General features: G+C 32.0%; 1 protein-coding gene and 1 pseudogene across 1 annotated transcript; one reads left to right on the top strand and one right to left on the bottom strand.

Moving 5' to 3' along the window:
• Positions 1 to 20,392: 20,392 nt before the first annotated feature.
• On the top strand, positions 20,393 to 23,840 carry LOC134700953 (uncharacterized). Its single transcript, XM_063562097.1, has 4 exons — positions 20,393 to 20,540; positions 21,373 to 21,588; positions 22,260 to 22,391; positions 23,158 to 23,840. Exons 1-4 carry the CDS (start codon positions 20,393 to 20,395, stop codon positions 23,502 to 23,504), a joined length of 843 nt encoding a protein of 280 aa, XP_063418167.1. The 3' UTR covers positions 23,505 to 23,840.
• LOC134700952 (ATP-dependent DNA helicase RecQ-like) lies at positions 23,703 to 26,885 on the bottom strand (annotated as a pseudogene).
• Between the last annotated feature and the right edge of the window lie 327 nt (positions 26,886 to 27,212).

Genomic DNA, 27,212 nt, shown 5'->3' with positions numbered 1-27,212 from the left:
TACAGACGGTCGGTTTATCAAACTGACCATTACTTATGGAACAACAGCATTAATAAACGTGGCAGAAGTTAATGTTTTTACTTATCCAATATGCTGATAAATTGACAGAATGATCATAGCATTGTGTGATGTGTCATTATTATTTCTTTTGATATATTTCTTTATGAATTTGATAGAGCAATTTGAATATCCGAAATTTAGAAATTTGTTAAAGTCGTAAACTGATCCAAATAAAGACAGACCATCTGCAACATCAATGTCGCCTTCTAGAGATCGCAGAACTGCAGCATGTATCTATCTATGGAAATACTATGGGTCTCATTTACAGACATAATTGTGTACACAATACTTAATACTATTACAAACTCGGTGTCATTTGGCAAATTCGTTGTAGTAATATATTTTATATATGTTCGTAGCACCAATTTTTAGATTGTTACATAGTTTTACTTTATGTGAATTAATCTTGCACTAAGTGATCGATTATCAATGCAAAGTGATAGTTTGTATTTTTTATCTGTAGAAATACTGTTTGTGAATATTGTTGTTGCATTTTGTTCCAAAGATTTCCAAACCTTAACTTAGTTAATTCTTAAACAGGCTGATAGTTTCCAAATCTTTTTGGCACTGAAGTTCTACATGTATTAGCTTCCTTTATAGAAATACATTATTTTACACTATTTTTTTGAAGAAAAGAAGGATTTAAATTTTGTATGTACACCAGTTATAAATATGTTGAAATATAAGAAAGAAGATGTCGTAAAATTGCCAATGAGACAACTATCCACAAAAGACCAAAATGACACAAACATTAACAAATATAGGCCACCGTACGGCCTTCAACATTGAGCAAAGCCCATACCGCATAGTCAGGTATAAAAGGCCCCGAAAAGACACTGTAAATTAAGCAATTCAAACGAGAAAATTAACGGCCTTATTTATGTAAAAAAAAAAATTACCGAAAAACAAATATGTAACACATAAACAAACGACAACCACTGAATTACAGGCTCCTGAATGCATACTTGATCATGTTGGTTTCATTTGTTGATTTTAAGCTATATACATGGTACAACATGCCATAACGGTTCTTCGGGTGATGAAATCAAAGTGGAATTAGTAATCGGGTATGAAAATATCATCTGGTAGATGTATGTGCATAATGTTTAACCTTGTATATTTACCTTTACAAAGGTTGCTACGTTTAATGTTTTCATTTGATGTTTATTTTAAATTGCTTTTAAATCCATGTTTATATCATTTGCAAATTGTGGTTAATTCATATGAATTTAAATATATCATGTATTTCCTTAATATTTTATTAAAGTTAATTAAAATTAAAGAGCCGATATGTAAATGTTTGAGTATTGATACAATTTGTTAAAAAAAAACAATTACTATGATACGAAATATCAATGTGGGTGTAACTATATCTTTTACTGTTTTTATTGGTATAATTATCAATTTCGTTTTCAGTAATTTAAAATTAAAATAAATGCATGGCTCTACAATCTGATTATTGGTATTGCACACTGTCATATTTTTCTCTGACTGTTTGTGATGTGTTAACACTAAATCCATTGGATGTTGAATATGTACTGATTGATATCATTGTCTTATGATTAGATGCATAGTATATTTTTGTAGGTGTTGTCGAATTTGAACAATCTGTTGGTTTGTGTTTTTATTAGATGTATTTCCTTTGTATTCATCTGATAAGTTACTCCTTTTTAACAGATTTATATATTGTACAGTTATACCTGTGTCCCAGGTAAGGAAAGGGGCTTGCACCTTCAATAGAGCTAAATCCCGTCACAATATGTATGTGGTTGTCAAACAACAGGAACTTAAATTAAGTTATTTTTGTTTGTTGCTGTGTAAAATTTGTTTTTCGTTCATTATGGTGTACATAATCTAGGACACGTAGGATGTTACTTTTCTCGTTTGATCTGTTTTATATCAGTTTTTTTGTGGCCTTTTACAGCTGACGATATGATACGGGGTTTGCTCATTGTGGAAGGCCGTAAGGTGACCTTTAAATGTCCATGTCTTTGTTATTCTGTTTCATGTGGAGAATTGTCTCATTGGCAAAAGATACCAGAGGGACATTCAAGCTCATCAAAAATAAACTGATAACGCCATAGCTAAAAAAAAAAGACAAAGATGCATATTAAATTACACAAGACATATTAAAGAAAATTTAAGACCACGAACCCCAAACCAATTTTAATTCTAATATAAGTTAAAATTGTTCTACCTAAATATGAACTGTTTTATTGATTGTACAAACGTTTCCTGTTTGAACATTTAGTTAATAAAATTTTCTGTTAGACAGCAATTGTTTGATTAAATATTTATGCCTTATGGTCACTAAAGGTGAAAAAAAGTGTTGACTAAAAGCCTGAAGTCGATGAAAAATGTGTTTGTTAAACTATGGTTTTGCATGGGTCTCATCATTCAAAAGTAAAAACAACATGAACAAAATGAAGTGAAAATCGAATTCAGAACAGAAAGTCTCTTATCATCATGATCATATGGGAAAATCCAAAGCACAAAAACTTCAAACGAATGGAAAACAACTGTCAATAGTTATCAAAATTACCAGGATTATAATTTTATACGCCAGACGCGCGTTTCGTCTACATAAGACTCATCAGTGACGCTCAGATCAAAATAGTTAAAAAGCCAAATAAATACAAAGTTGAAGAGCATTGAGGATCCAAAATTCCAAAAAGTTGTGCCAAATACGGCTAAGGTAATCTACTCCTGTGGTAAGAAAATTCTTAGTTTTCGAAAAATTCAAAGTTTAGTAAACAGAAAATTTACAAAAAATGACCATATAATTGATATTCATGTCAACACCGAAGTGCTGACTACTGGGCTGGTGATACCCTCGGGGACGAAACGTCCACCAGCAGTGGCATCGACCCAGTGGTGTAAATAGTTATCAAAATTACCAGGATTATAATTTTATACGCCAGACGCGCGTTTCGTCTACATAAGACTCATCAGTGACGCTCAGATCAAAATAGTTAAAAATTCGAAATTAGTGGAAAACACCTGATTTTCTCATTGAATAACGTTAACGTTTTTATACCCCATGTATAAGCATTTTGTTTTCTGGTCTGTGCGCCCGTCCGTCCGTTCATCCGTTCGTTCCTCCGACCGTCTGTCCCGCTTTAGGTTATAGTTTTTGGTCTAGGTAGTTTGTGATGAAGGTGAAGTATATTCAACTTCAAACTTAGTACACATGTTTCCGATGATGTGATATCTCTTATTGTAATGACAAATTAGAGATTTTCACGGTCCACTGAACATAGAAAAGGATAGTGCGGATGGGGCATCCGTGAACTTGGGACATATTCTTTTTTATAATATGTTAGAGAGGCGAAAGATAACACGCGGACATTCAAAATCACCAATCTAAAAAAGCTGAGTACGACATGACTCAAAAAGAAAAAAAACAACAGACATAGAATATTCCACAAAAAAACGACATAGAAAACTAAATACTTAGCAACAAGTACCCCCCTCCCCCTCCCCCCCCAAAAAAAAATGGCTGATCTTTGATGCTTGAATTCTATACGTAATAAGAGACTTAGGATTAGCTCAGAATTATTTAAAGGCTTAAATCTGATGATAAGGGTAGAAGACTCATTGTGTGTGCACTTATGTCATCATTTAAAAAATTGAAAACAACACGTTAACTAGTTTCATTCTTCCGGAGCGCTTTTTCGGGATATACCTTCATCAGGAACACTCAAAGCCAAACATTTGAAATCCACGGATGTATACGAGACCTTTATGACAGGTATCACAAACCTACCTACATTTAGTAGCCAAACTTATCTAAAGTCAATTTTGCTGGTCGAAGTTGAAACCTTAGTTTCTTAATAATTTCAAAATAAATAAACGGACAATTTTAGAAAGGTTTGTTAAATCATGTCAGTTTCGAAGTACTGACTTTTAAGCTGATGATACCCTCGGGGACTGATAATCCACCAGCAGAGTTATCGACCAAGTGATGAAAAAATTGGAAAACAAAACAAGTTGAAAATTGTATGCGTCCGATGTAGCTCCATCAAGAACGCTCAAAGCCAAACATTTGAAATCCGAGGATGTATAAGTACCGAAACCTTTCAAGAGTTATATGACACAAAAACCCAGAATAAGTAGCCAAATTCATCTAAAGTCAAATTTGCCTGAGGGACTTGAAACCTTTATTATTTCATAATTAATAAACGGACAATTTTAGAAAGATTTTAGCTGATTCAACTCATTTGACGTCATGTAGTATTTTTTTGTAATGTCATAACGAGCTGAAAATTTCAATAAGCCATTTTAAAATATGCCTTATAGGTAATATTTTCGAAAAGGTACACCGACACGGTGTGCTCGGTCTAAAATGTTATAAAAATGGAAGATTAAAAAATCCATTAGATTATGAAACGAAATTCAACCAGAACCCCTACCTATTATGAAATCTACTGAGTCATTTCCGGCAAACCTAATTATTATTAAATATTAATTTAATGTTTCCAATGTGATCAAAATGACTAAGCAACAGTGATATTTAAATCTTTTACGTTCTTTCCCCAAATGTGCTTAATTGTCCGCGGCTTTCAATATTCTAACTAAGTATCTTTTGTATGACTGCATTAGTAAGCAGAACTCATACCCAGTGCTTTGATATTGTAATATATGCGTCGTTCGTACATTATCGTGATAAATTACCACGTCCCAATGATTTCGTTATGAATATTTAACATCACACTTTATGTACTTGAACTATGAAGTTAAAATCGATCTCCAAGTACTTTAATAAGTATAATATTGTATATAATATCATTTCAAATGGTCTGACAATAATATTGTTTCGATATGTTCCGTTTAATCGTGTAGGGAATTGTTAAAACAAATATCCAAACAACGTCTCATAACTACTAACACTAAGATTCCTTATAAGATTCTCGTTCCGGGATGAACATTTTAGGAAGTGAATTTTCGGCTCTCCCTTGACACTATTTTGGAGTATGGTCTTGATGACATCATAAAAAGAAATTATAAAATAAGTTTCAATTTGACAAGGACAGCTTTACAAATAGGTATCAAACGTGATCAAATAAAAATTGATATAGCCTTCCTTAATTTGAATTAAATGTCAGCGCTAAATTAAAAGTCGTTAATATTTGAATAAATCAAAACATTCAGCAATTTTAATCCGAAAATTTGGATTAAATCCCAAGCATTTTGTATGCTTAAAGTTATTTGTATCAATGTTTCATATCAATTAAACAAAATGTCCGAGGTCATACATGAATTGAAATGTGTATAAGTAAAACCACAAAATCAAATCACAGAGGGGAACTGGATAACAATATGTTTTATCAATCATCCCTGTGTATATGCTGCATTAAACCTTGGCTGTCCAGTTGACTCGTTTGAACTTTATATGGTCAAGCGTAAGACTAAACCGACACATTTCCTTGAATTTCTGCAATCTACCATTCAAATAAATGTCACAAATTGGTAGACTTCTGTGCCCTATCGATCAAATGTTAAATGACAAATGAAGGCTATTTAAACAAATGTCGCTTTAACAGAACTCTATTCACAAATCAGTCTGTGTGTACTACAACCGTCAGCATATTGTTACACTCGTGTGTGTCGCTTGAGAACTATGAGGATAACTGGTCAGAAATATGAAAGTACATTATACTCATTACTCGAATTTAAGCGATTAGAAAGAAAGCAAGCATTCTGTCTTCAGGAATATTGACCCACTGGTCAAACTCACAAACAAATATCGTCCAAGTTGCCTCATCCTGTACAAGCTCATTCATAAGGGCAAGTTTTGTGTTTGCAAATGGAACAAGTCTGATTAACCTAATTGCATCAAAACGTAATGCACATTATGAAAACATTGACCTGTGTTCCCATGTTCCAAAAACTATTTCGGTTCATAATTCCTCTATGTAGTTAACAAATATCAGGAAACCATTTACTTTCTAATCTGTTATCAAAAGGACCAGGCTTATAATTCGGTTCAATAGTCAAAGTTAAGTTTTTGAGTTTTGGTCTATTTTTCTAATACTTTATGCATTAGGTCAACTATATTTGGTGTATGGAAATATTTTATGATCTATATGTCTGTTACGCAGGTTTTATTTGACCGTGACCTCATTTTCACGGTCCATTGCTAAGTGTTAGGTGTTTGTGTTTTGGTCTGGGTTTTTTTAATTTATAAGCAATAAGTCAACTATATTTGTTGTATTGAAGAATTGTTAGCTGTACATGTCTGCCTGGCATGGTTCATCTGACCTTGACCTCATTTTCATGGTTCATTGATCAAATGTTTCGTTTTCTTGGTTAATGTAGAGTTTATGTGACAGTTGTAATGAAGCTTTATATTTAGGTCTATCAACATAATATCATTGATTAGTATAGAAGGCGAGACATTCCAGTGTGTGCACTCTTGTATGTCATTTTTTGCATATATTTTTTGTTACATGTACATGATGTAGCTTACTTTTCAAGTTTTTATATGGCAGTAAAATGAAATTGAGAATGGAAATGGGAAATACAAGCATACAAAAGTTTGCTTTCGAGTAATGCTTTATAATTATGTCATACATTTGTGTCATAGTTGTTTTCAAGAAGACACATTTGGTTTCTAGACAATAACTTGAGTATAAGTAAATGGATCTCTATCAGGGGTGGATCCAGCCATTTTAAAAAGGGGGGTTCCCAACCCAGAGTAAAGGGGTGTTCCAACTATATGCTCCCATTCAAATGCATTGATCGGCCACACAAAAGGGGGGTTCCAACCCCCGGACCCCCTCCCCTTGGATCCGCCACTGTCTGTGAAATTTTCTAAAAGGTTCAATACACAAAAGTAAGATTAGAATTGATTTTGGGGTTATGGTACAACATTATCGGGGGTGAGTTCTTTTCAAAATTTGGGGTTTTCTTCCAAAAATTTCCTTATTTACATTGATTATACTCATCTAGTATTATATATAGATGCATTATACTCATCTAGTATTTTATATAGATGCAAAAAATACTGATTTGGCCGGAGATGCACTCAAAAAAGGGTATTTTTAATATTTTATCTGTAATTTGTGCATTTTTCTTATGATATGTACTTCTTGATAATGTCGATGTGAGTATCATGATAAAAAAAAAATGTTTGAAAGTTTTACTGATTGTGTGAAAATTTTATCAGAAAATGTACAAAACACTTGATAAAATTGCATTATCTGCAGAATTATTGATAATTTCCTCACAATATATTCACAAGTACATAGAACTAACATATTGTCCATGCTATTCTGATCTGAGTTTTTATTCATACATATACTGGCATGACTGGTGCTGTTTTAAGTTCTCTTCTTTTTCGGTTTCTTGAGAAGTATTTGTTTAAACTGTTCAGTCACTATAAAGTGTTACAATTCTTATTTAGACGCAACACATAAATAGTGACCAAAAAGGTACTGCTTTCACATGAGAGAAGATAGAAAAAAAATTAAATGTACACATTTTCAATATTTTTGTAGGACTAACTATCATATGAAATTAAGGAGATATGCAGTTAGAGGTTTTTTACCAACATTTTGTATGTACCTACAAAAGTTTATTCTATGCTTGTAGACTATCCTTGTTTACAATATAGTTACACCAATTTAATTTTGAGTCTATGTAGAGTCATTGAAAAATGCGTTTGAAATTACATTCGAACAATCCATGATACTGTAATGAGGTGAGTACCCAAATTCCATACATCATTACATGTATGGTTACTTTCAAATCCTTAAAACTGGGATATAAACAGAATTTTTTTATTTCTTCAAAAATTTCAAATTTAAATGTACACATTTTCAATATTTTTGTAGGACTAACTATCATATGAAATTAAGGAGATATGCAGTTAGAGACTGCTGCTGAATAGAAATATGTGGATTCAACTGAGTATGTCTTGATACCTGTTTTTAAATTAGTCCATATTGAAGTTTAAAGGATCCAAAATTAAAACATGTTTCATTTCAACTGACATAAATATATTTTATATGCTAAATACACATCTGTGGTCGTATCAGGCTGTGTATGGCGAAGCATTTTATTGCCTTTAGGTTTGTACTTTTTTTTTTTTTTTTTTCATGAAAATAAATTTGTAGTTCTGTTGTGAAGTTGCTAACATGAGAATACCCAAATTGTACCTAAATTGTCACTTTTTTTACCAACATTTTTTATGTACCTACAAAAGTTTATTCTATGCTTGTAGACTATTCTTGTTTACAATATAGTTACACCAATTTAAATTTTGGGTCTATGTAGAGTCATTGACAAATGCGTTTGAAATTACGTTCAAACAATCCATGATACTTTAATGAGGTGAGTACCCAAATTCCATACATCATTACATGTATGGTTACTTTCAAATCCTTAAAACTGGGATATAAACAGAAATTTTGTTTTATTTCTTCAAAAATTTCAAACAATTTGACATTATTTATTACTTTAAACTATTATTTTTTTAAGAAAAGGATGCTGGTAACAAATTTAATTTGCTCATTTTAAAAAGACGATAATAAGATAACTTCACATGGTGAAAGAAAACTTGTAAGATTTGTGCAGGTTTTTTTTGGCTGAATGGGTGCAATTTGGTTACGGAGTACAATTTTGGTACTGTGAGGTTATATAACCATAAGTGTGTATTGCTAAATAGGTTGAAATGTGAACCTGATAGTGATATAGTGATAAAGTACTACGTAGAGTGAAAATGTTTTGATCAGGTTTTTAAACTGATGCATAAAATATGCAGGCCACTGCTGCAGCTTGACTTTTAAAGGATGTAGCCCACATACTTCCAAGTAACATGCCCTGTATATACCTATCAAAGTTCTCATTCTCATGGGTTATAATAAATCCATCTCCCAATAAAATCCAATTTTGGACAATATGGGAGAATAAAATATATACAGTAGTCAGTTCAAAATGTACTACTCAGACTCAAGTCTCCTTTTATGAATAAACTTAGAGAGAGAAAACAAAACAGTGTCCATCTCCTGGGACTGTTTGCTGTATAAGGTGTGAAATAATCATGGAAAATATTTGTTGAGATTTTGCCAAAGGAATACAGAATTAGAAGATTGTGAATTATTTTAATATTTGTTTGTGTTTTAAACCTTTGTTAAGTTTTGAATTAGTATGTGGGCTATCATAGGATCCAGAGGGGGGCGGTCCCTTGGAAAAAAATGTTAATTATATAGGGGATCACTTAAGCCTGAATATTGACTGGAGAGGGGCGTCCACTCCCCTTTATGAAAAATACAGGATTCGTCATTGACTCCATGAATAACCGTGATCACATTCAACAGTATAATTATCACTGTTCCTTGATTTGGGGAATAATGTGGCAGATGAACATTAGTAGTCGTGGTCAACCAGTGCACCGGGGTTTACCCCGCATGCCGCATGGCCATTACAATATAAAATAAATCCGAAATGTATTGCTTGCAGAGGGTTTTTTTTCTGTGTTCCCATGCCTGGACGGAACTTTTACACTAAATATGTTATCGTCAACTAGGATTGTGTGACTTTTAAATGAAGTACCTGTGATATTTGAGTAATTTGTTTTGACTTCACTAATAATGGAATGTTGAAGTAGACGAGACATGGCGTCAGATGTTGTCCTAACTTCGGTAATTTCCGTGGTACAATTAAAGTTAAATAAGCTTCACAAGTTACCAAAATTTCTGAATTCTTGTTTTTGCAAACAAATAGAAATTCATGTCATATTTAACATCGAATTTGTTCCGTTCTGTCTGTTTTTTTCAAGATCGCGATTAAACGAGAATTTTGGCGCCATTAAAAAAAACATCGTACGAGATTTAACCAGAGTGACGAAACTTTTCAGATGGGTCGTGTAGAAAGAGTCATCGTTCTTTGTATATAAATAAAATATGTTTAAAATTTTAAAAAAGAAGAAATAAAGCCATTATTGTATATCTATATTTTATGATACTTGAATATTAAAGTAAAATCTTACCGTTAGTCTTTTTTCTGTGTCTCCAAAATTCTATTACAAAAATAATAATATAGTCCAGATTAGTAAACGAATTTTAAGTCAGGTTAAAGGTTCTTTTACGCAAAAAACTTCAACCACTGTTGGGAATTAATAATCAGAATATTTAAATTGTTAAGTTATATTAGTCTTATTCAGGTCACGTATACCTTGTAATCAAGTTGAAGATTTAATATGCTATATTTTTAGATATAACAAGTCAACCAAGTGTTTGTTTAAAGTTATAAGAAACGAGTGACCGGTGAAAAATAATGTTCTTCAAATTCTTGAACCAATGCATACAAACATCATAAACTTAGTCTTCTGTGCTCGAATTTATCATTTTTTTCGTGTACATTTCGTATAATCGTCATTTTTTTTTCAATCGGCCAGTGTTGTTGTGAAAATATGGCAGGTAATTAAAGTTCGTGTTTTGAAGCCGAAGTTTAACGATTGTCACCTGTTTGTCAACAATTGACGAAAAATAAACAAAAAAGCATGGAAATTGAGCACGTGTTGAACATGTAAATTCAGATAATAGTTTATTTTAAGGACATTCATGCGTATTGTGGTCACCGGATTTTTACGAGATGGGTCACACTGAGGTCACCCTGCATACGGAAAATAAGTCGGTGGAATTGCGTGCTGGAAGGAAGCAATTCAAATGAAGTAAACTTCTTCTAAATATGAATAAATTAAAGAATTTTCTTCAGAAAAAAGTATATGTACATAAGTTTTACAATGAAAACTATCCATTGAGTTATAAAAAACATAGGCATTATTTTTTTTGATTTGAGGTTTCTTATGACTTTAACAATACATTACTATCCTAGTTAAGTACATGTTTTTAAATATTATATATGATGTATTGATAATTTAAATACTCAACATATGGTTCAAATTATAGGTGGTTTAAAAACAAAGCTAGTAAGTACGGCTTTTATGACATTGTTATTTTGCTAAAAGCCATGAAATTGATCAATTTCAAGAGCACCTGAGATGACCCCTAGTTTTTGGTGGGGTTCGTGTTGTTTATTCTTTAGTTTTCTATGTTGTGTAATGTTATGTGCACTATAGTTTGTCTGTTTGTCTTTTTTTCATTTTAAGCCATGGCGTTGTCAGTCTGTTTTAGATTTATGAGTTTGACTGTCCCTTTGGTATCTTTAGTCCCTGCTTTATAAATGAAAGTAATAAACATTTGATACTAGACATGAGTTACATATTTGTTTTTCTTTAATTTATATACATGATTTAGGCCGTTTGTTTTCTCGTTTAAAATGTTTTACATTGTCATTTATGGAACTTTTATAGTTGACTATCCGGAATGTGCTTTGCTCATTGTTGAAGGCCGTCTGGTCATCTATAGTTGTTGATTTCTGTGTCACGTTGAAGTCTTGAGGAGAGTAGTCTGATTTTCAATCATACCACATCTTCTGTTCTTTAGAACCCACCACTATGAATTAAGTCATCGAGAAAAATTAAGAGAATCACAATTTTGTACTTGAGAATGCTGTTTTTTAAATTTGGAAATTATTTTGAATAATGAAATATATCGACGTTACTTATGGCTTTAATGTCCTGTCCAGTTGTGAATTGTTTTAGCTTTCTTTTTTAAAGATATAAAAATATTCACCTTTTAGATACTTATGTAAGTCTGAAGATAAATATCAGTTTTTAAATGTTTAAATGTTGCCTTTTTTAAATTACAATGTAAGCCAAAACTTTACCAAAACACATATTTTGCTACATGATCAATGTTTTTACAATATCTTTTATAGTAAAGGCAGAGTGAAGTTCCATTGAACGATTTTATTTTAAAATCACTCGACTGCACCAATTATTAAATATTAAAATCTAATCAGTCGGATAATTTTACTTTTGATTCCTGACTACTGAAATCGCTATGTTGAGATTTTGCTTCCTATCTAAAAGAAACATGCATAAGATCATCGTATAAACAACTTGTGAATTTAAATATTCATTCAGGAGTTAGTGAAATAGTTAACCTAGTTTATCCGATCTCCGAGATGACAACAATTCATGATAAATGGATGTTAAAAGGTAACAATTGCAGAAGTCGAAATTAAAAATCACCTTTAAGAAATATACAAATGTATGTACTCAATACAATTTGTAACATGTTTAATGCACTGTCAAAAAATCATAAACCAAAATGTATAACATAGATAGCGTTCCATAGGAGAAACAATTAAAACGGGGATACTTTACCAAGAAAGAAATAGAAACTTTAGGTGGCGATACAGGTCAAATACTTATTGTTAGATAGGATCGGACGACCTTAAAACGCATTTCACTTGCCAAAAAACAACAAAAAAAGCAACAACACGACATCCACTGAACTACAGGCTCCTGATTCGACACAGGAACATACATTGAGATTGGGGCGAGGTTAAACATGTAGGGGAATCCAAACTTCGTCTTACCCTGAACAGTAATGTAACAGTTCAACAAAAGAACAAACTTTAGAAATAATTAAAAAAAAAGGCATAGCTCATCAGATGATTACAAATAGAAATACATATATTAAATACACAGAGTGGACGTTAATTGGTACTTCTACACCCAAACAACAAAAAATCTGCAGATCTGATAGCAGTTACAGACAGTTTGTTCAAAACCAAAAACAAAAAAATATCAAAAATCGTAAATGAAAGATTTTATTATTTATCAGTACATATCCAACATTCAATTGATTATCACCCCATGTTACAATTACAACCCATGTAAAGAAAACACAATGAAAGCATACAGATGCATTTTTATAAAACAATGAATTGAATAGAGTTTAACCATTGTTCCGAGTATTAATCATTCAAAAATTTATTGTGTAAATGATGATTTATGGCAGAAGTCTTAATTTCTATCACCCCTATCAAGGCTGTCTAGGGAATATCAATATGGTATGTATGGTTTTCATCATACCAACAGTCGAACCAGTTGTACAGTGGCCTGTTGCAAAGGAAAATGCCTGCCCATATTCAATGTATCACTATGTATAATTTGTATTCGTTCGGGAGGGCGAAAAAGGGCCTGAAACCAAGAAAGTGTTTTTTTCGTAATCTGTATAGGTTTTCACCAACTTCCAAAATGAAATTATAAATTTCAAACACCACTCTCAAGTTTGAATGCGAAATATTAATTTGGTCAGTTGGTCTTTAGCTGCGAAAACGTAGCTCTATTGTCCTTTTGAATTCTTTTTTGCCATAGAGCTACGATTTACTCCCATTGAAAAACCCTCGAAATAGCGCTCTCAAACAGGTGCGCTACGTTTCGTTCGTTTTCCATATAAAACGAGGACATGGGACAATGTATATCAATCGAAAGCTGACATATTTTTCTTTAACCTTCCATAGTTATTTACCTTTGGAAACCTCATTTAACGCCCACATTAATCAAAATATTTCTTTTCAGTTAAGCTCCGCCTTTTCGTCGGCCATTTATGAATCAAACGAGATCTTGGAGTTTGTACCACGTGATTCGTTTTCGTCTTCCTTTGATTTAAGGGGGACGTAACTCTACTAAACATACTTCCGGTTTATTTGTTTACGTTAGAAACTTTTAGTTTGACAATAAATTTCGACATTTTCGCAGAACCATTGTGTTTTGAACCGATTTATAGTTGACAGATAGTCACATTGATTGGTATCTTCATCTGGAACAGGTGAGTTTTGGTAAGTTTGTTGTAAAAGGTTGTTTTTTTTAATCAGTTTACAATTTCGATCAGTTATGGGTCGGTTACCAGGTCCCTTTTGGGATTTAAAGGGAGATAATAACAATGGATGATAGTGACACATGTATAAACTGCAACAATAGATTCGAAAAAAGGAATAAGGGTTACAAAAGAACATCCATTGACAGTCAAAACAAATTGCCAGCTATTTCCCTTCGATCAGTTTTGAACAATACTATTGACACTCAAGTAACCCCTGACAAGTCTTTATATGTATGTAATACATGTGCCAGTTCAGTTGTTAAATTTTTTAAATTACAGTCCACTACTAAGGACGCATTAGATGAGTTCAACAAACTTCAAGCAGACACTTCTTACATGAGAAAAAGAAAACGGCCTCTGTTTCAGTCGACGCCAAGTAAACAGACTTTTGAATTTGTTTCGCCTCAAAGTACTGCAGAGACATCTTTGTTGTCTCCCGTCTCCAAGAAGAGATGTAACATTTATTCACCAAAAAAGGTTGTTGTCTCACCAAAAAAAACAGGTACTCATAGTTCAAAGGGTTTTATGGACAAGGCTGTTCAGGCCCTTCGAAGTTCCCACTACTTTAGTGCCTTTAAATGCCTTTATGAGAAGAGCAAGTCAGCAAGACAGGGATTCACAAAATTGATCCAATATGCAGTTAGACAGGAGATAAAGCGGTTGGATCTTGGTGTTATAAATCTCTCAAAGCCTTTAAATGAAGGTACTCTGGATGAGTTTTATTGGAAGCCGTTTATAGATGCTAGTGACAAATGCATACCAACCCTTACATCTCCCATTAAGGCCGCCTTGACACCAACACCTCGCAAAGAGATAAAAGTTGCAATGTATGATTCTTTAATTATAATTTACTTTTGTTGAATAAAATGTGTTTAAGTCCATCTCAGGCATCTGCTATTCAGTTGATAGATTATATGATACCCAAATATTAACCACCTGATCCTTTTAAAAGAGGTATTTTTATATATACATGTAATATATATAATATAAATAATTTGAATACATGTAGCATAGACATTAGATAGAGAAAATAATAAATAAGACAGAAACTTCAAAACCTAGCTGCGGCGCATATAAAAGATTGTTTATTTCCCTTTCCACAGTTTAGCTTATGATTTATGACCAGTCAGACACAAAGTGATTTCTTTTTACAATTTCTTTTTACTGATGCATTGTCAACACTTGTGAAAAGGCAGTTCACAACAAGAATATAGTAATTTTCGATAGAAGAGTATGCAATATGTCAATAAAAACAAAAAACTGCATGAAAGAGGAAGCCAAATATAAATGAAGTCAAAGTTGCTTTGAAATTTATAAAAAGGCTGGGAAGAAAACCCTCAGAGAGACTGAACTGATGATGTTCATTGAATGAAAAAAAATGTATTTTCTTATTTTTACAATAGCTATAAAAACATTTTTTTGGTGCTATCAAAACTGAAACTAGTATAAACACCACAAATGAATATGTGAAACATATACATAATAGAAAAAATGTATACATGTAACATACAAGTATAATCCTGAGATAAGTTAATTATTACAATGGTATCAAGTTTGTGTTTATATCTGTACTTAATTTAAAATCATTTTATATTTTGACAGTGATGAGAAAAATCATGTTGGACTTCTACTCCCTGCTGATGGGACATTGCTGGCAAACATGCTGCATGTACGTTTCCCAACCAGGGTCAACTTCATGCAAAACATTGTTTCAATTGAAATGTATAGATCAGGATGTAATCATAAGGTAAGACTATTATATCATTTTTAAAATCTATATTCTCTGCCTGCATTTTGATATGACCATCATAGGCTATGGCAAGAAAATATACTTGTACAAGTTTGCTATATATCAAACAATATAGAGGTAAACTCTTTTCGTCTTTTATAATAATTTGTTTTTTCTGTCTTCTAATTGTTTCAAGTTTAATGCTGCCAACAAATGGTTATGCCTTGTAATATGCATATACAGAATTGAATCAATCTTGTCATTATTTAATTTTTTATAATATATTTTTACGGATTTTCCGATGGTTTAACAGGCTGGGACTGTGTAGAAGTGTGACAACTACCCAAAGGGTTATTGATGATTTATGTGCCAATTATGACAGCAAAATAAAGAATTGGAAGAGTAATGTTCAGGTAGTGATATTATATAAAAGCATCAAGTAACATATATAGATATAGGAAGATGTGGTGTGAGTGCAAATGAGACAACTCTCCATCCAAAAAACAATTTATAAAAGTAAACCATTATAGGTCAATGTACGGCCTTCAATACAGAGCCTTGGCTCACACCGAACAAGCTATGAAGTGTCCCAAATTACTAGTGTAAAACCATTCAAACAGGAAAACCAATGGTTTAATCTATATAAAAACCGAGTAACACGTATAAATTACATAAACATACTGTATATCAGATTTCTGACCTAGGACAGGTGCAAACATATGCAGCGGGATGAAAGTTTTAATGGTATCAAACCTTCACCCTTTTTCTAAAACAATAGCATAACATCGCAACATAGAAAAACACACGATAAAATATCAATTGGAAGGCTCAACTCAAATAAAAAAACGTAAATTAACACAATATACCCCAATATAGATTGGAGGGACTACACTCCCTTTTTTCAGAAAATATTTATAATTCCTTTAGATTTTTGTTTCAATATCACTAATTTCTTCTCAACATATTTTTATTGACACAATTTCATAATTATTACATGGTTATGGTCCAATTAAATTTGCAAACTCTCATCTATATTGATTTTAGCAATTTAATCACATTCTCTTGAAATCCTATGTATTAGACTAAGTAAGATTTATTAGATCAAACTTTTGACTGACCTTCCATTCTCAACATATATGCTTTGACTTTTAAAATTATCTCATACAAAATTTGAATGAAATTGAAAAAAAAGTAAAAAATAATAGCAAATGGAATGATATGAAGTGGATGTATATGTGACCAAAAACTCAAACATCTATTTATAAAAACTCCAACATACCAAGGACCAGACCTTTTATTTTGTTTTTTAAATATATTTTTTATATTATTAAACAGATAGATGCTGGTAATTTGAGGGCGGTTCGTGTCCCTGTTCGTGATGACAATAGTTCTGGTGGATCTTCGGAGAGATCATCGATTTCATCTGATGTCACAATTGGTTATGCAGAATCATCACCAAATGACACCATATATGAAGATTCGCATGGCAATGACGACTTAGATTCAGATACTGATGGATCACATGTGCATGATGATCTAGATGGCATAGTTCCACTACTGGAATCATCTGTAATTGATGACCAACATGATCCTGCTGATCATAACCTAGGTATTGTTAGAGTTTTTAAACATCTTCAAACATTTTGATTGAAAGATGATAGTCACAAGATGTAAACAATACATTAATATGAATTTTCAATTTTATAAAAATAGCGTCTAACTAATGAAAGAATGGTGTGATGTCAATATTTGTTACAACTTTTAAATTTTTGGAACAACTGATACACTTGGGCATACACCCTCAAACATACACACAAAATATAAAGACAGCATATTTTGATTTTCTGTGGCTATCTGTGCATATAGTAAGGAATATTTTTCTAATTGGAAAACTTTTTTTTTACATGACACAATAAATGCTTATATTAATATTTCTCTAATTCTATGGAAATTTATCCCTTTTCGAACCCATTGTATAAAATAATTTAATCAACGTGTGGTTGCTGGTGATCTCAGAAGATCATTGGATGATTTTAAGGGTCATGACCTTTTTAGCTGACTGTATGAACCAAAATATGATAACAGGTGTTAATGAAATTGACAACTTCGTGCAATGTGAAAGGCACTCGAAGGGGATTTTCTGTAAACAAAAAAAGAAAATGTCTTTTTAATCATTAGAGAAACAGATTCTTACAAAGTTACTCGTGGATTATCAGATTTATCCAATCTCGATAGTTAAATTATAAATTTTAAAGTACTCGCCGAGGCGGCTCGAACTTTAAAATTGATAATTTAACTATCTCGATTGGATAAATCCGATAATCCACTGGTATCAATGTAAGAATCTATATTTAACATAACAATATTCATCAGATTATTATTGTGTCCTATTGAGACAAATTATTTTTCTCAAAATTCAGAACCTATGTATATGTTTTTTTGGCCAAAAAATCCAACAGTTTTTTCCTATAACTAAATAAATGACCAATTGATAATTTCAGAGCCTGGATTTTCCCTGTGCTGGGACAACGTTTAAAAGCTCAGCATTGCTAGGCACAAAGGTGATGGAACAGACAATAAAATGATGTTGTGGGCCTTGTCCTTTGCCACCAGAAATCGGATTGGGTTTCTTAACCTAGAAGACTTTGACGAAACTGTTCCTGCTAAGGATATTCCATTACATGTAATTTATTTAAATGGTCAAATTTTCTCCCTCGTCTGTTTTTGGAGGTCTCACTTGTTTTTTTTATACCCTGGTCGTACATTTTGTTATCTGTCAAATAAGATTAAAATTTGCAGCACTTTCTTTCTTTAAAAGTGGAAACAAAGCAATGGAAATTTAAAGGCTAGACAAAATTTAAAAAATTTAAAAAAATTCAGTGACAATTACAACCTTACACATTCAATGAAAACAGCATGAAATAAAAAAAAATGTAAACACTCAAAGTAAAAAACTAAAAATATATATAAGCGATCCAGACTCCACGTAAACCAACCTTCCTCTGCTTTTCAGGTAAGGTAATTACTTTGCTAATGTAAATTGTTATTTGCTGCAAATATATAAAATTTTGACCTCATTTTTACTTAAAAAGTAGCACACAAAGGTGTATTTTTTATTAATACATATTTAATATAATCAGGCATCAAAATAGCCAACATGCATATGCCCTCAACACAATTACCTTGGAAATCTAACATTATAATGTAGTGAGAGCAATATTTTCTAACCGATCGAAAAATTTAACATGTCTTTGTTTGAACTATATAGAACCAACTCTTATTTGAAATATTTCGTTTTGTTCCCTCATTTTAATATAGAATTGCCTGTCTATGGACTCTGACTGGGAGAGGTTGCAAACTAGGATGGGGATTCGTATTCAGAGGATTCTTATGAAACACTGTGCTGCGTTTGAGGGAGCTGATGTCTGTATGCATATCCCACACAGATATTCCAAAGAATCCAGTAAAAAATCAGAGATTGTAAGTGCATTTTATTCCTTTCTTAATTTTGAAATGATAAAATTTAGTGGCAGTCTTGGCATGCAAATTTATTCCCCAAATCTATGAAATCAAATTTCTTTTGCATATTACCAAATGTCACACACTTAAGCAAAATTATAATCCCATAGCTGCCATTAAATTTGAAAAAAATAATGATTTTAATGACTGTGGGGTTTGATAAACTATATGATGTATCCAATGTGATAATCCAAAAATATGAGAAAAATCCATCTAGTACTTTCAGGAGTATTAACCTATATAATTCCTTTGACAAATAAAAAACATTTCAAACTAATGATTTTTTTTTTAATTTTAAATCACTTCAAATAGTAATACATGTACTAGTACCGCATGTCATTCATTGTTATGGAAAATAGATTTATTTTTGATAATATGGGGCAGAGTTGGCATTTCCAAAATTTATCTTGTTGCACATATCTGATATTTTGTAAACCTTGGATTTTCTTTCTCTTGGTCAACCTTGGTGTCTTAAAAGAAAACCCAGCAAGTTGTCGTGGTGTTATAGAAATAATGAAATATTTGAAACAGTACATTCCACTTGACCCCAATGCAATGCCCATCCCAATTGTTTGTAATGGTGATCAATAAAGTGTAGAGAGAATGGTGACAGGACGATTGGCAATGGCTGTAAATAAGGAAGCAGAGGACCAACTAGTTGGATTGATTCCAAGACCACAGGGCTTCCACAAGCGATGTATCTTATAACAGGTAGAGCCATACAAAATTTTATTCCTTGGTTTTCAAGCTACTTAAAAAAAAAATGATGTGTATTTTTTTTTCCTATCAAAAAAGTGATAAAGGGCCTTTTTACATTGTAAAAGAGTTCCTAATTGGAGGAGGAAAGTGTTTATTTTTTTATTTTATGGAATTGTCTATAAAAAGGGGCAATGAACCACCCTCGTAAGAGATGAGGGTGGGCATGAAAACCAAGATTTATTTTTTTTTACATAATATACACATATTCCATGCCAAGTGGCAACTTACATATTCCCCTAATTATGTTTGTGTTTGTACATGTAGCTCCAATAACTTCATTATTCAGTCTTACTCTATCCAATTAAAGTGAAGGGTAATATATTCAACTAAGTAACAATATACAAAAGCTACATTTAATCTTCTTCCAAAACAATCTTTGCTGAAATGTTTTTAAAATAATATTAATACTCATGTTATTTCTCGACACAACGGCATCAACGACACACAGGATTTTTGGACATTTGTAACAGAAGGCATTGTCTGTGTCTTGTGTTGCAAACTGTTGAATGTAACATCATTAGAGGAGATTAATCGTGACGGTGACATTAACGATTTGTTAAAACAAACATCAGAGCAAATCGTTAATATGATATGGCCAGACATAAACAAGGAGTCCTCCAATACAGTAGTAGAAGATTTGGACAAAACAATACCAAACAACGATGACATTGATGAATTAGATGACACCCCCAACTATGAAGAAATATTTAGTGATGATGAAGACATAGAAAATAGTAAGAGATTCAGTAATAACATATTCAGTTTTGTTGTCATAGGATAATTCAAATATTGATTTAACTGATTATCATATAAAATCAATAGTAAGTTGAGTACCACAAATTGTATATTTTCATGATGAAGTTTTATGAGTTTCAAATAAAGCTATCTTTTCATTTACTTGAAAATCTTTTAATATGCAAAAATTTCACTTATATTATTTTGCACTTATATGAACATTTTTCTATATATTATTAGTTACATAGTGTCTTAGTGGCCTAATATGATATATACCAGGTCAGTTCCATATGGGGTGAGAGCGAAGCTTGAACCCCATATGGAATTTACTTACCCTGTATATCATATTAGGTCACTAGCACACTATGTAACGAATTTATCTTACCGACTATCTTTGTTGAATTTAGACTAAAGTTGTTCAATTGTTAAAGTTTTTAAAGTGTTCAATTTTAAGAACCTTCTTTAATTGGTCTGCACTTAACAACTAATATAAACGATAAATATTTATTATCAGCAACCTTGATATCCACACTTTTAAAAAGAACTTTAATAGTTTTAATCAAACAGTGCTCAAGCCTTAAATCCGCAACTAACCGCCTCCCTACTAACCTAATATTGAAAATACGAGTCTCCAAATGGTCTCTTTTAACCAATCATATTCTTAGAAATGTATAGGAGGTAAATTAAACATTGAAAGTTAAAAGAAGACGAGTTAGGTATGGTAATAAAAATCTCTGGCCTACAACGACATGCTAAGAAATTATTTTGTATGTGTATGATTTTGTCACTTAAAGATTACTGTTATCAAAAATCATTTTATCTTATTCACAGATACTCGCCAAGTTGATGATGATATAGATGATGATGACCATGTGTTTATGTATACATGCAGTATGCTGTGGCATGGCTTGAAAATAATGGCTGACAAAGATGCTGAAAGTGAAAATGATGGGCTGGCAATGTTGTCAGATTGGAAAACTGACATGGTCAGTTTCTGGGAGAATGGGCACAACAAGTTCCTGATACTTGGTCATAGATTACTAGCAGGTATAACAATTTCTGCCAAATCGAAAAAATAGTTTATTAAAAAAAAAACAATTAGTACACCATGCGCTGTCAATTTAAAGAATAGAAATACATATATTCTACACCTCAGAGATCTAGATAAACGTGGAAGGAATGCAAATTAATTTATTGCAATGATTTGATCCATTCTTGTATTGGAGACCATCTTCTGTTGTTTGTTCTATGGTTGGGTTGTTGTCTCTTTGACACATTCCCCATTTCCATTCTCAATTTTAATTGTGTAACGGTAGCTGGTTGCCTTAACATCCGATTCTAATATAAGACGATGAAAGTTTTTATCATATTGTTCTATCAAGTTATTTGGTCTTAAATGATTTTAAACTCAACCAAAGAATATTGAGTACAACAACAACTCTAAAATCATGTATTTATGAAATGTTACAACCCAGCACTGTGATAAAATTACTGTATATGTATACAAATAATCCATTCTCAATTTTAAATAATGTTTGCTTACCTCGTATTGATTAAGGCAAAATGAGATAATGTGCATTTGACAAGAATATTTAAGAAAAAAATAATATGGGTCTAAAGGTCCCATTTATCACAGCAGATAATGTATGAACCATTTCAAAACTTCTTAAGTTGTAAAAACCACATTTGATTTTTAAATATTTGACTTTTTTTAACAGCTGTTGCTGGATGGCTGCCACAACGCCTTCAGGAAGAGTTAACATGGAATAGAACAGCTAATCTCTCTGGTGGACCAGGCAATAATTTTGCCTTAGACCTTGTGAATGAGTTTCAAAATAATGAATTCAAATGTAAGTATAAATTGCAGTGATAATTTGAGAACTGACAAATGGGTTTTATTGAAACTGGGGAAGGGTTGTATAAACAATAAATTCAAGGGAGACCTAAATCTTTCAAAATGTGGCTACCAATTTTTATTAAAAACATTTAAGCAATTATCTAACCGTCTAAAGAAAACAGCAGAACAGTGACTTGATTTTGACATCAACAGGTAACAATAAAAAAAAATCTTTTTAAAAACAGATAAAAAATAATTGAAAACACCTATAAGACAAGAAACAAACTATCCACTTGTATTTTTGTCTATCTGATGAGTTAAGCCTTTTTCAACTGATTTTTATAGTTCGTTCTAATGTTGTACTGTTATACCTCTGTCCCAGGTTAGGGGAGGGTTGGGATCCTCCTAACATGTTTAACCCCGCAACATTATTTATGTATGTGCCTGTCCCAAGTCAGGAGCCTGTAATTAAGTGGTTGTCGTTTGTTTATGTGTTACTTATTTGCTTTCGTTCATTTTTTTTTACTTAAATAAGGCCGTTAGTTTTCTCGTTTGAATTGTTTTACATTGTCTTATCATGGCCTTTTATAGATGACTATGCGGTATGGGCTTTGCTCATTGTTGAAGGCCGTACGGTGACCTATAGTTGTTAATATTTGTGTCATTTTGGTCTTTTGTGGATAGTTGTCTCATTGGCAATCATACCACATCTTCTTTTTATATGTACATTAATGTATATAATTTTTTTTCCTTTAATTTAATTCTCATCATTTTTTCAGCAAACCTGAGAAATGCTCACGGCCAATACTCAGATCGGCAGGTGCAAAGGTGCAGCAGACTTGTGGGTAGCCTGGGAAAGGGAATAGAAAACATTTTTGAGACCAAAATTATGCATCAATATTGTAGAAAGGCAAAATCTTCGAGGCATTCACATAAAGATAGTGTTCAAAAATTTGTTAAGATATACTTGCCAGAAAATTTATTTGACAGGAATGTCCGAAGACACCATCCTGGTTTTAGTGGTTTTAACAATGCAGTGGTTGTGAATAAGCCAGAGAAACTCTCTTGCCGACTCAAGAAGTACTCAAAAGTTTTAAAGGATGAAGCATACATTCTTGAAGATTAGAAAAATTGATTTTATTTGTTTTTGGCACATTCACACTGTAACTGACAAATATTGCAGCATTTACAGAAACTACAATTACATGTTTCACATGATCCACTACATTTGTGGCCAACTTTGTCATAATTTCCAATCATGGGGCTCAAAACACCATGTCTAAGGCATTTAGCACTCCCATTTTTAATGTTTCCACATAGCTTTTCATGTCATCCTCCACATGTACATGAGGGAAGTCCTAACAGCATAATAATATGCGACAGATGGTTGCCCGTCCCTTCCAGCACGACCAACCTCCTGCCAATACTGTAATAGTGAGTCACATGCCCCCCAAATGAATGACATACCGAATTTCTGGTATGTTTACACCTAACCCAAATGCAACGGTGCAAATGAGTAGTCTGACTGGTGACTCAGGCTTAAGGAAAGAGCATAGAATTTTTTTTTGGTCATGATCTTCAAGAGCACCATGAATTTCCCCAACAAGACGGTTTTGTGATCTTTTTGTCCTGTCTTTATACCCATCATCACGTAGGTTCCCCATTATGTCTCTGAACAATGTTCCTACTGCAGTTACACTCCTGTAATATTTTTAAGGGTGACTGTTAGGAAATAATGGTGATTAAAACAGTCTGAGGAGCCTGTAATAAATAAGGCAGTCAGTTTTTTTCGTTTGATTTTTTTACGTCGTCATTTCAAGTCCTGTTATATATGACTTTGTGATATGGGTTTTGCTCATTGTTGAATGACATACGGTGACCTATAGTTGTTCATTTTTTTGACATTTTTGTTTCTTGTGGAAAGTTATCTCATTGACAATCATACAACATCTTCTTTTATATATATTGATACAATTTTTTGGCTACCATGGATACTTATGTATTTCATGTACAGGTTAATACTCTGCAAATCATTATTGTTACTTGAGTGGATAGTGGAGACAAATACTCAACCAGTTACTGGTTATGGAAACTTTGTACCAGATTAACAAAATTTATTTATGCTGTTATTGTGACTTGCTCTTGTATACTAGTATATATAGATTAAAATCAATTTTTCTAATCTTTAAGTAACCATAGCTAGCTAGTGAATTATTTTAACTTTGAAAACTTTGAAAGAAATTGATTGATTGTGATAACAAGAAATATTTATATTAGATTTGTTATGTATTTATTTATGTCTAAACTTTGTATGTAGACTTTTTTTTATCTTGTGAGCATCTGTACTTTGTTTTCTAAACAAACATATGCAGTGAATATGTTCATTTATGGATGGTGTTTAGGTAAATCTGGTTTTAACAGTCTTCTCTATAACCAATTTAAAGGGATAGTTACCTTACATACAGTATGGCCTTATCTGCCATTACACCTTTTTCTTTAATTTCATCAAGATACCACTTAATTTCTACTAACGGTTCCATGCCTGGTTCTCTTTTGTATTTTAGAAATATGTTTGGTCTGTTTAAAAAATAATGAACATGCTATATATTTGTTCAAACTGAAGACATGATTACATGAAACGCACAAGAAAGGAGAAAAGCCATTATTGATGCCATTTTTTTAACACTCTTAAATATTTGATAATGGATTTTGATAATGAAAAATGATTTTATTAATTTTGTTAAAATATAACAAACTTTTCAAGAGTTTGACACATCACAGTTGTTTAAAGTGTGGTACTTAATATGGTAAAATGTATGTTTTTGACAAAATAGTATGAAACAAAGTAGATTGACACTTTATTTTACCAGTGCTGTTCATTGTTGCACTTTGATGTTACTGTTCCAGTGGTTAAATATTTGAGTTTATTGAATGTCCCCATTTTTGCCTTTTTATACTTCAGAGATTAAACAAACATGTCAGGACATATGGATTCAATGATGGGATCTTGAATATACAGTTTTCTTAATATAGACTGTAACATGCTATCAGTACAGGTGGCAGTTAAAAAAAGGAAAGGAACATATGTGAAATGGCTCCTTAGTTCTCCTAGCCTCTGGAATATTGTCCTGAATTTTTCGCCCCTACAATAACCAATAATTTAATTCTAAAACTTATAATATTATGTCAAAATGTATCTGTTTCAGGTGACCTTACTTTCCTAGTTTTTATGCCTACCCTCGCTCAATTTAATGGGCAATTTTGTGCAAAACATCACTTATAAATTAATATCAAGATTTTGGTGCAGCTCATTTAAAGTCAAGAAATATGCCCCTTTGAAGTCAATGTAGCCTATACAAAATAATTTTAAAAAATGAAATGTTTTTACCTTCAGGTACATACCCATCCTATTTGTTTAGCAATGTATAAACCTGAAACTCGCAGATATTTTTTAGTAGCCCAATAAGATTTTGTAATCACTATACAATGTTTGACAAGAATGAATGTTAACAATTGCAGTCAATTTATGGAAAGCAATATATTTTTCCCTCCAATAAGATATTCTTATATATGTTGAAAAATAGTCAATATTTGTCAATTACGCCTTTGTATACATGCAGAAATTGCTTGTTTATAGTTTGTTTTTGCTTGATTGTGCTTTTTTATTTAATATGGCACTAGTTGAAATATAAAGGATATGAAATTTAACGTATGTGATTTTATTTCTTAATTTTCTTTATCAGGCCAACAAATCATTAATATATTACCAAGTAATCGTCTGGAAACCAACAGGGTCCAGACACAATGACACTTAACTTCAATTTTGGGAGAGTATCAATCAAAATTAATGTATGCCTTTTTGTTCTTCTTTGTTACATTTGTTGTTTATGTAGAGATATTAAGATGATAACACAATATTGACTGTTGTACCCCTATTTTTGACATTTTTACTCTTTGAGTATGTTTGTTTTGTTCATGCATCGTTGACAATTTAATGGAATTTGATGCGACTGTCATATTAGTGAGAGGTTTAGCTAGTTATAAAACCAGGTTAAATCCACCATTTTCTACATTAGAAAATGCCTGTACCAAGTCAGGAATATGACAGTTGTTACCCATTCGTTTGATGTGTTTGGACTTTTGATTTTGCCTTTTGATTTTTGATTTTCCTTTTTGAATTTTCCTCGGAGTTCGGTATTGTTATGTTTTTACTTTTCACTACTATGTAAGACAGGTTATACATATAAACCAAGAAGGCCATGTGATATGCATTTATAATTACTTTAATCTTTTGTATTAGTGTTTGTAATTACCAAGTTTCAAGGAGATGCACTTCATCAATAACAATGGCACAAATCTGTTCCTGATATACAGCTGACTCAACTAATATCTCATGCCAGAACTTGAATTTAAGCAGAATTTCTGGAGACAGATAAACTAGGGAATACAATCCTTTTTTTATGCCTGGAATAACACAGAGACCAAAATTTATATAATGACACACAAAAAAATGTTATGGAGTGACTGTGTCAAAAACTCATACAATATATTGAAGATATGTTGTTTAAAAGTTGAAAATTACTTTTTGTTACTTCAATGTTGGCGTTGTACAAAATGTTGTAACCCCCTTCATCCTCAAGTACAGATGCTCTAAAAGTATTTTTTCAACATCCCTGAAAAAACTTTTCAGACATTTCTGTTTGTTTTTACTCTTCATTTTTTTTAACCAGTTCTTTCCCAAATCCCTAAAATTCACAACCTTTTTTTATTTTTAGGTGAATCAAGAAGGGGTAGACCCTGTATAATTGCTTATATATACACAGAACACATTCAT

This window comes from Mytilus trossulus, unplaced genomic scaffold (genome assembly GCF_036588685.1).
Source record: "Mytilus trossulus isolate FHL-02 unplaced genomic scaffold, PNRI_Mtr1.1.1.hap1 h1tg000210l__unscaffolded, whole genome shotgun sequence".
NCBI classification, from domain to species: Eukaryota; Metazoa; Mollusca; class Bivalvia; order Mytilida; family Mytilidae; genus Mytilus; species Mytilus trossulus.
Note: the sequence above shows the minus strand (reverse complement) of the source record. Positions and strands in the feature narration are given on the sequence as shown.

Excerpts from the sequence above, each read along its gene's own strand:
- LOC134700953 (XM_063562097.1), top strand. The coding sequence starts at position 20,393 with ATGATATGGCCAGACATAAACAAGGAGTCCTCCAATACAGTAGTAGAA. Across the intron at positions 21,589-22,259 it reads TGGTCATAGATTACTAGCAG|CTGTTGCTGGATGGCTGCCA; the intron begins GTATAACAATTT and ends TTTTTTTAACAG. Across the intron at positions 22,392-23,157 it reads TCAAAATAATGAATTCAAAT|CAAACCTGAGAAATGCTCAC; the intron begins GTAAGTATAAAT and ends TCATTTTTTCAG.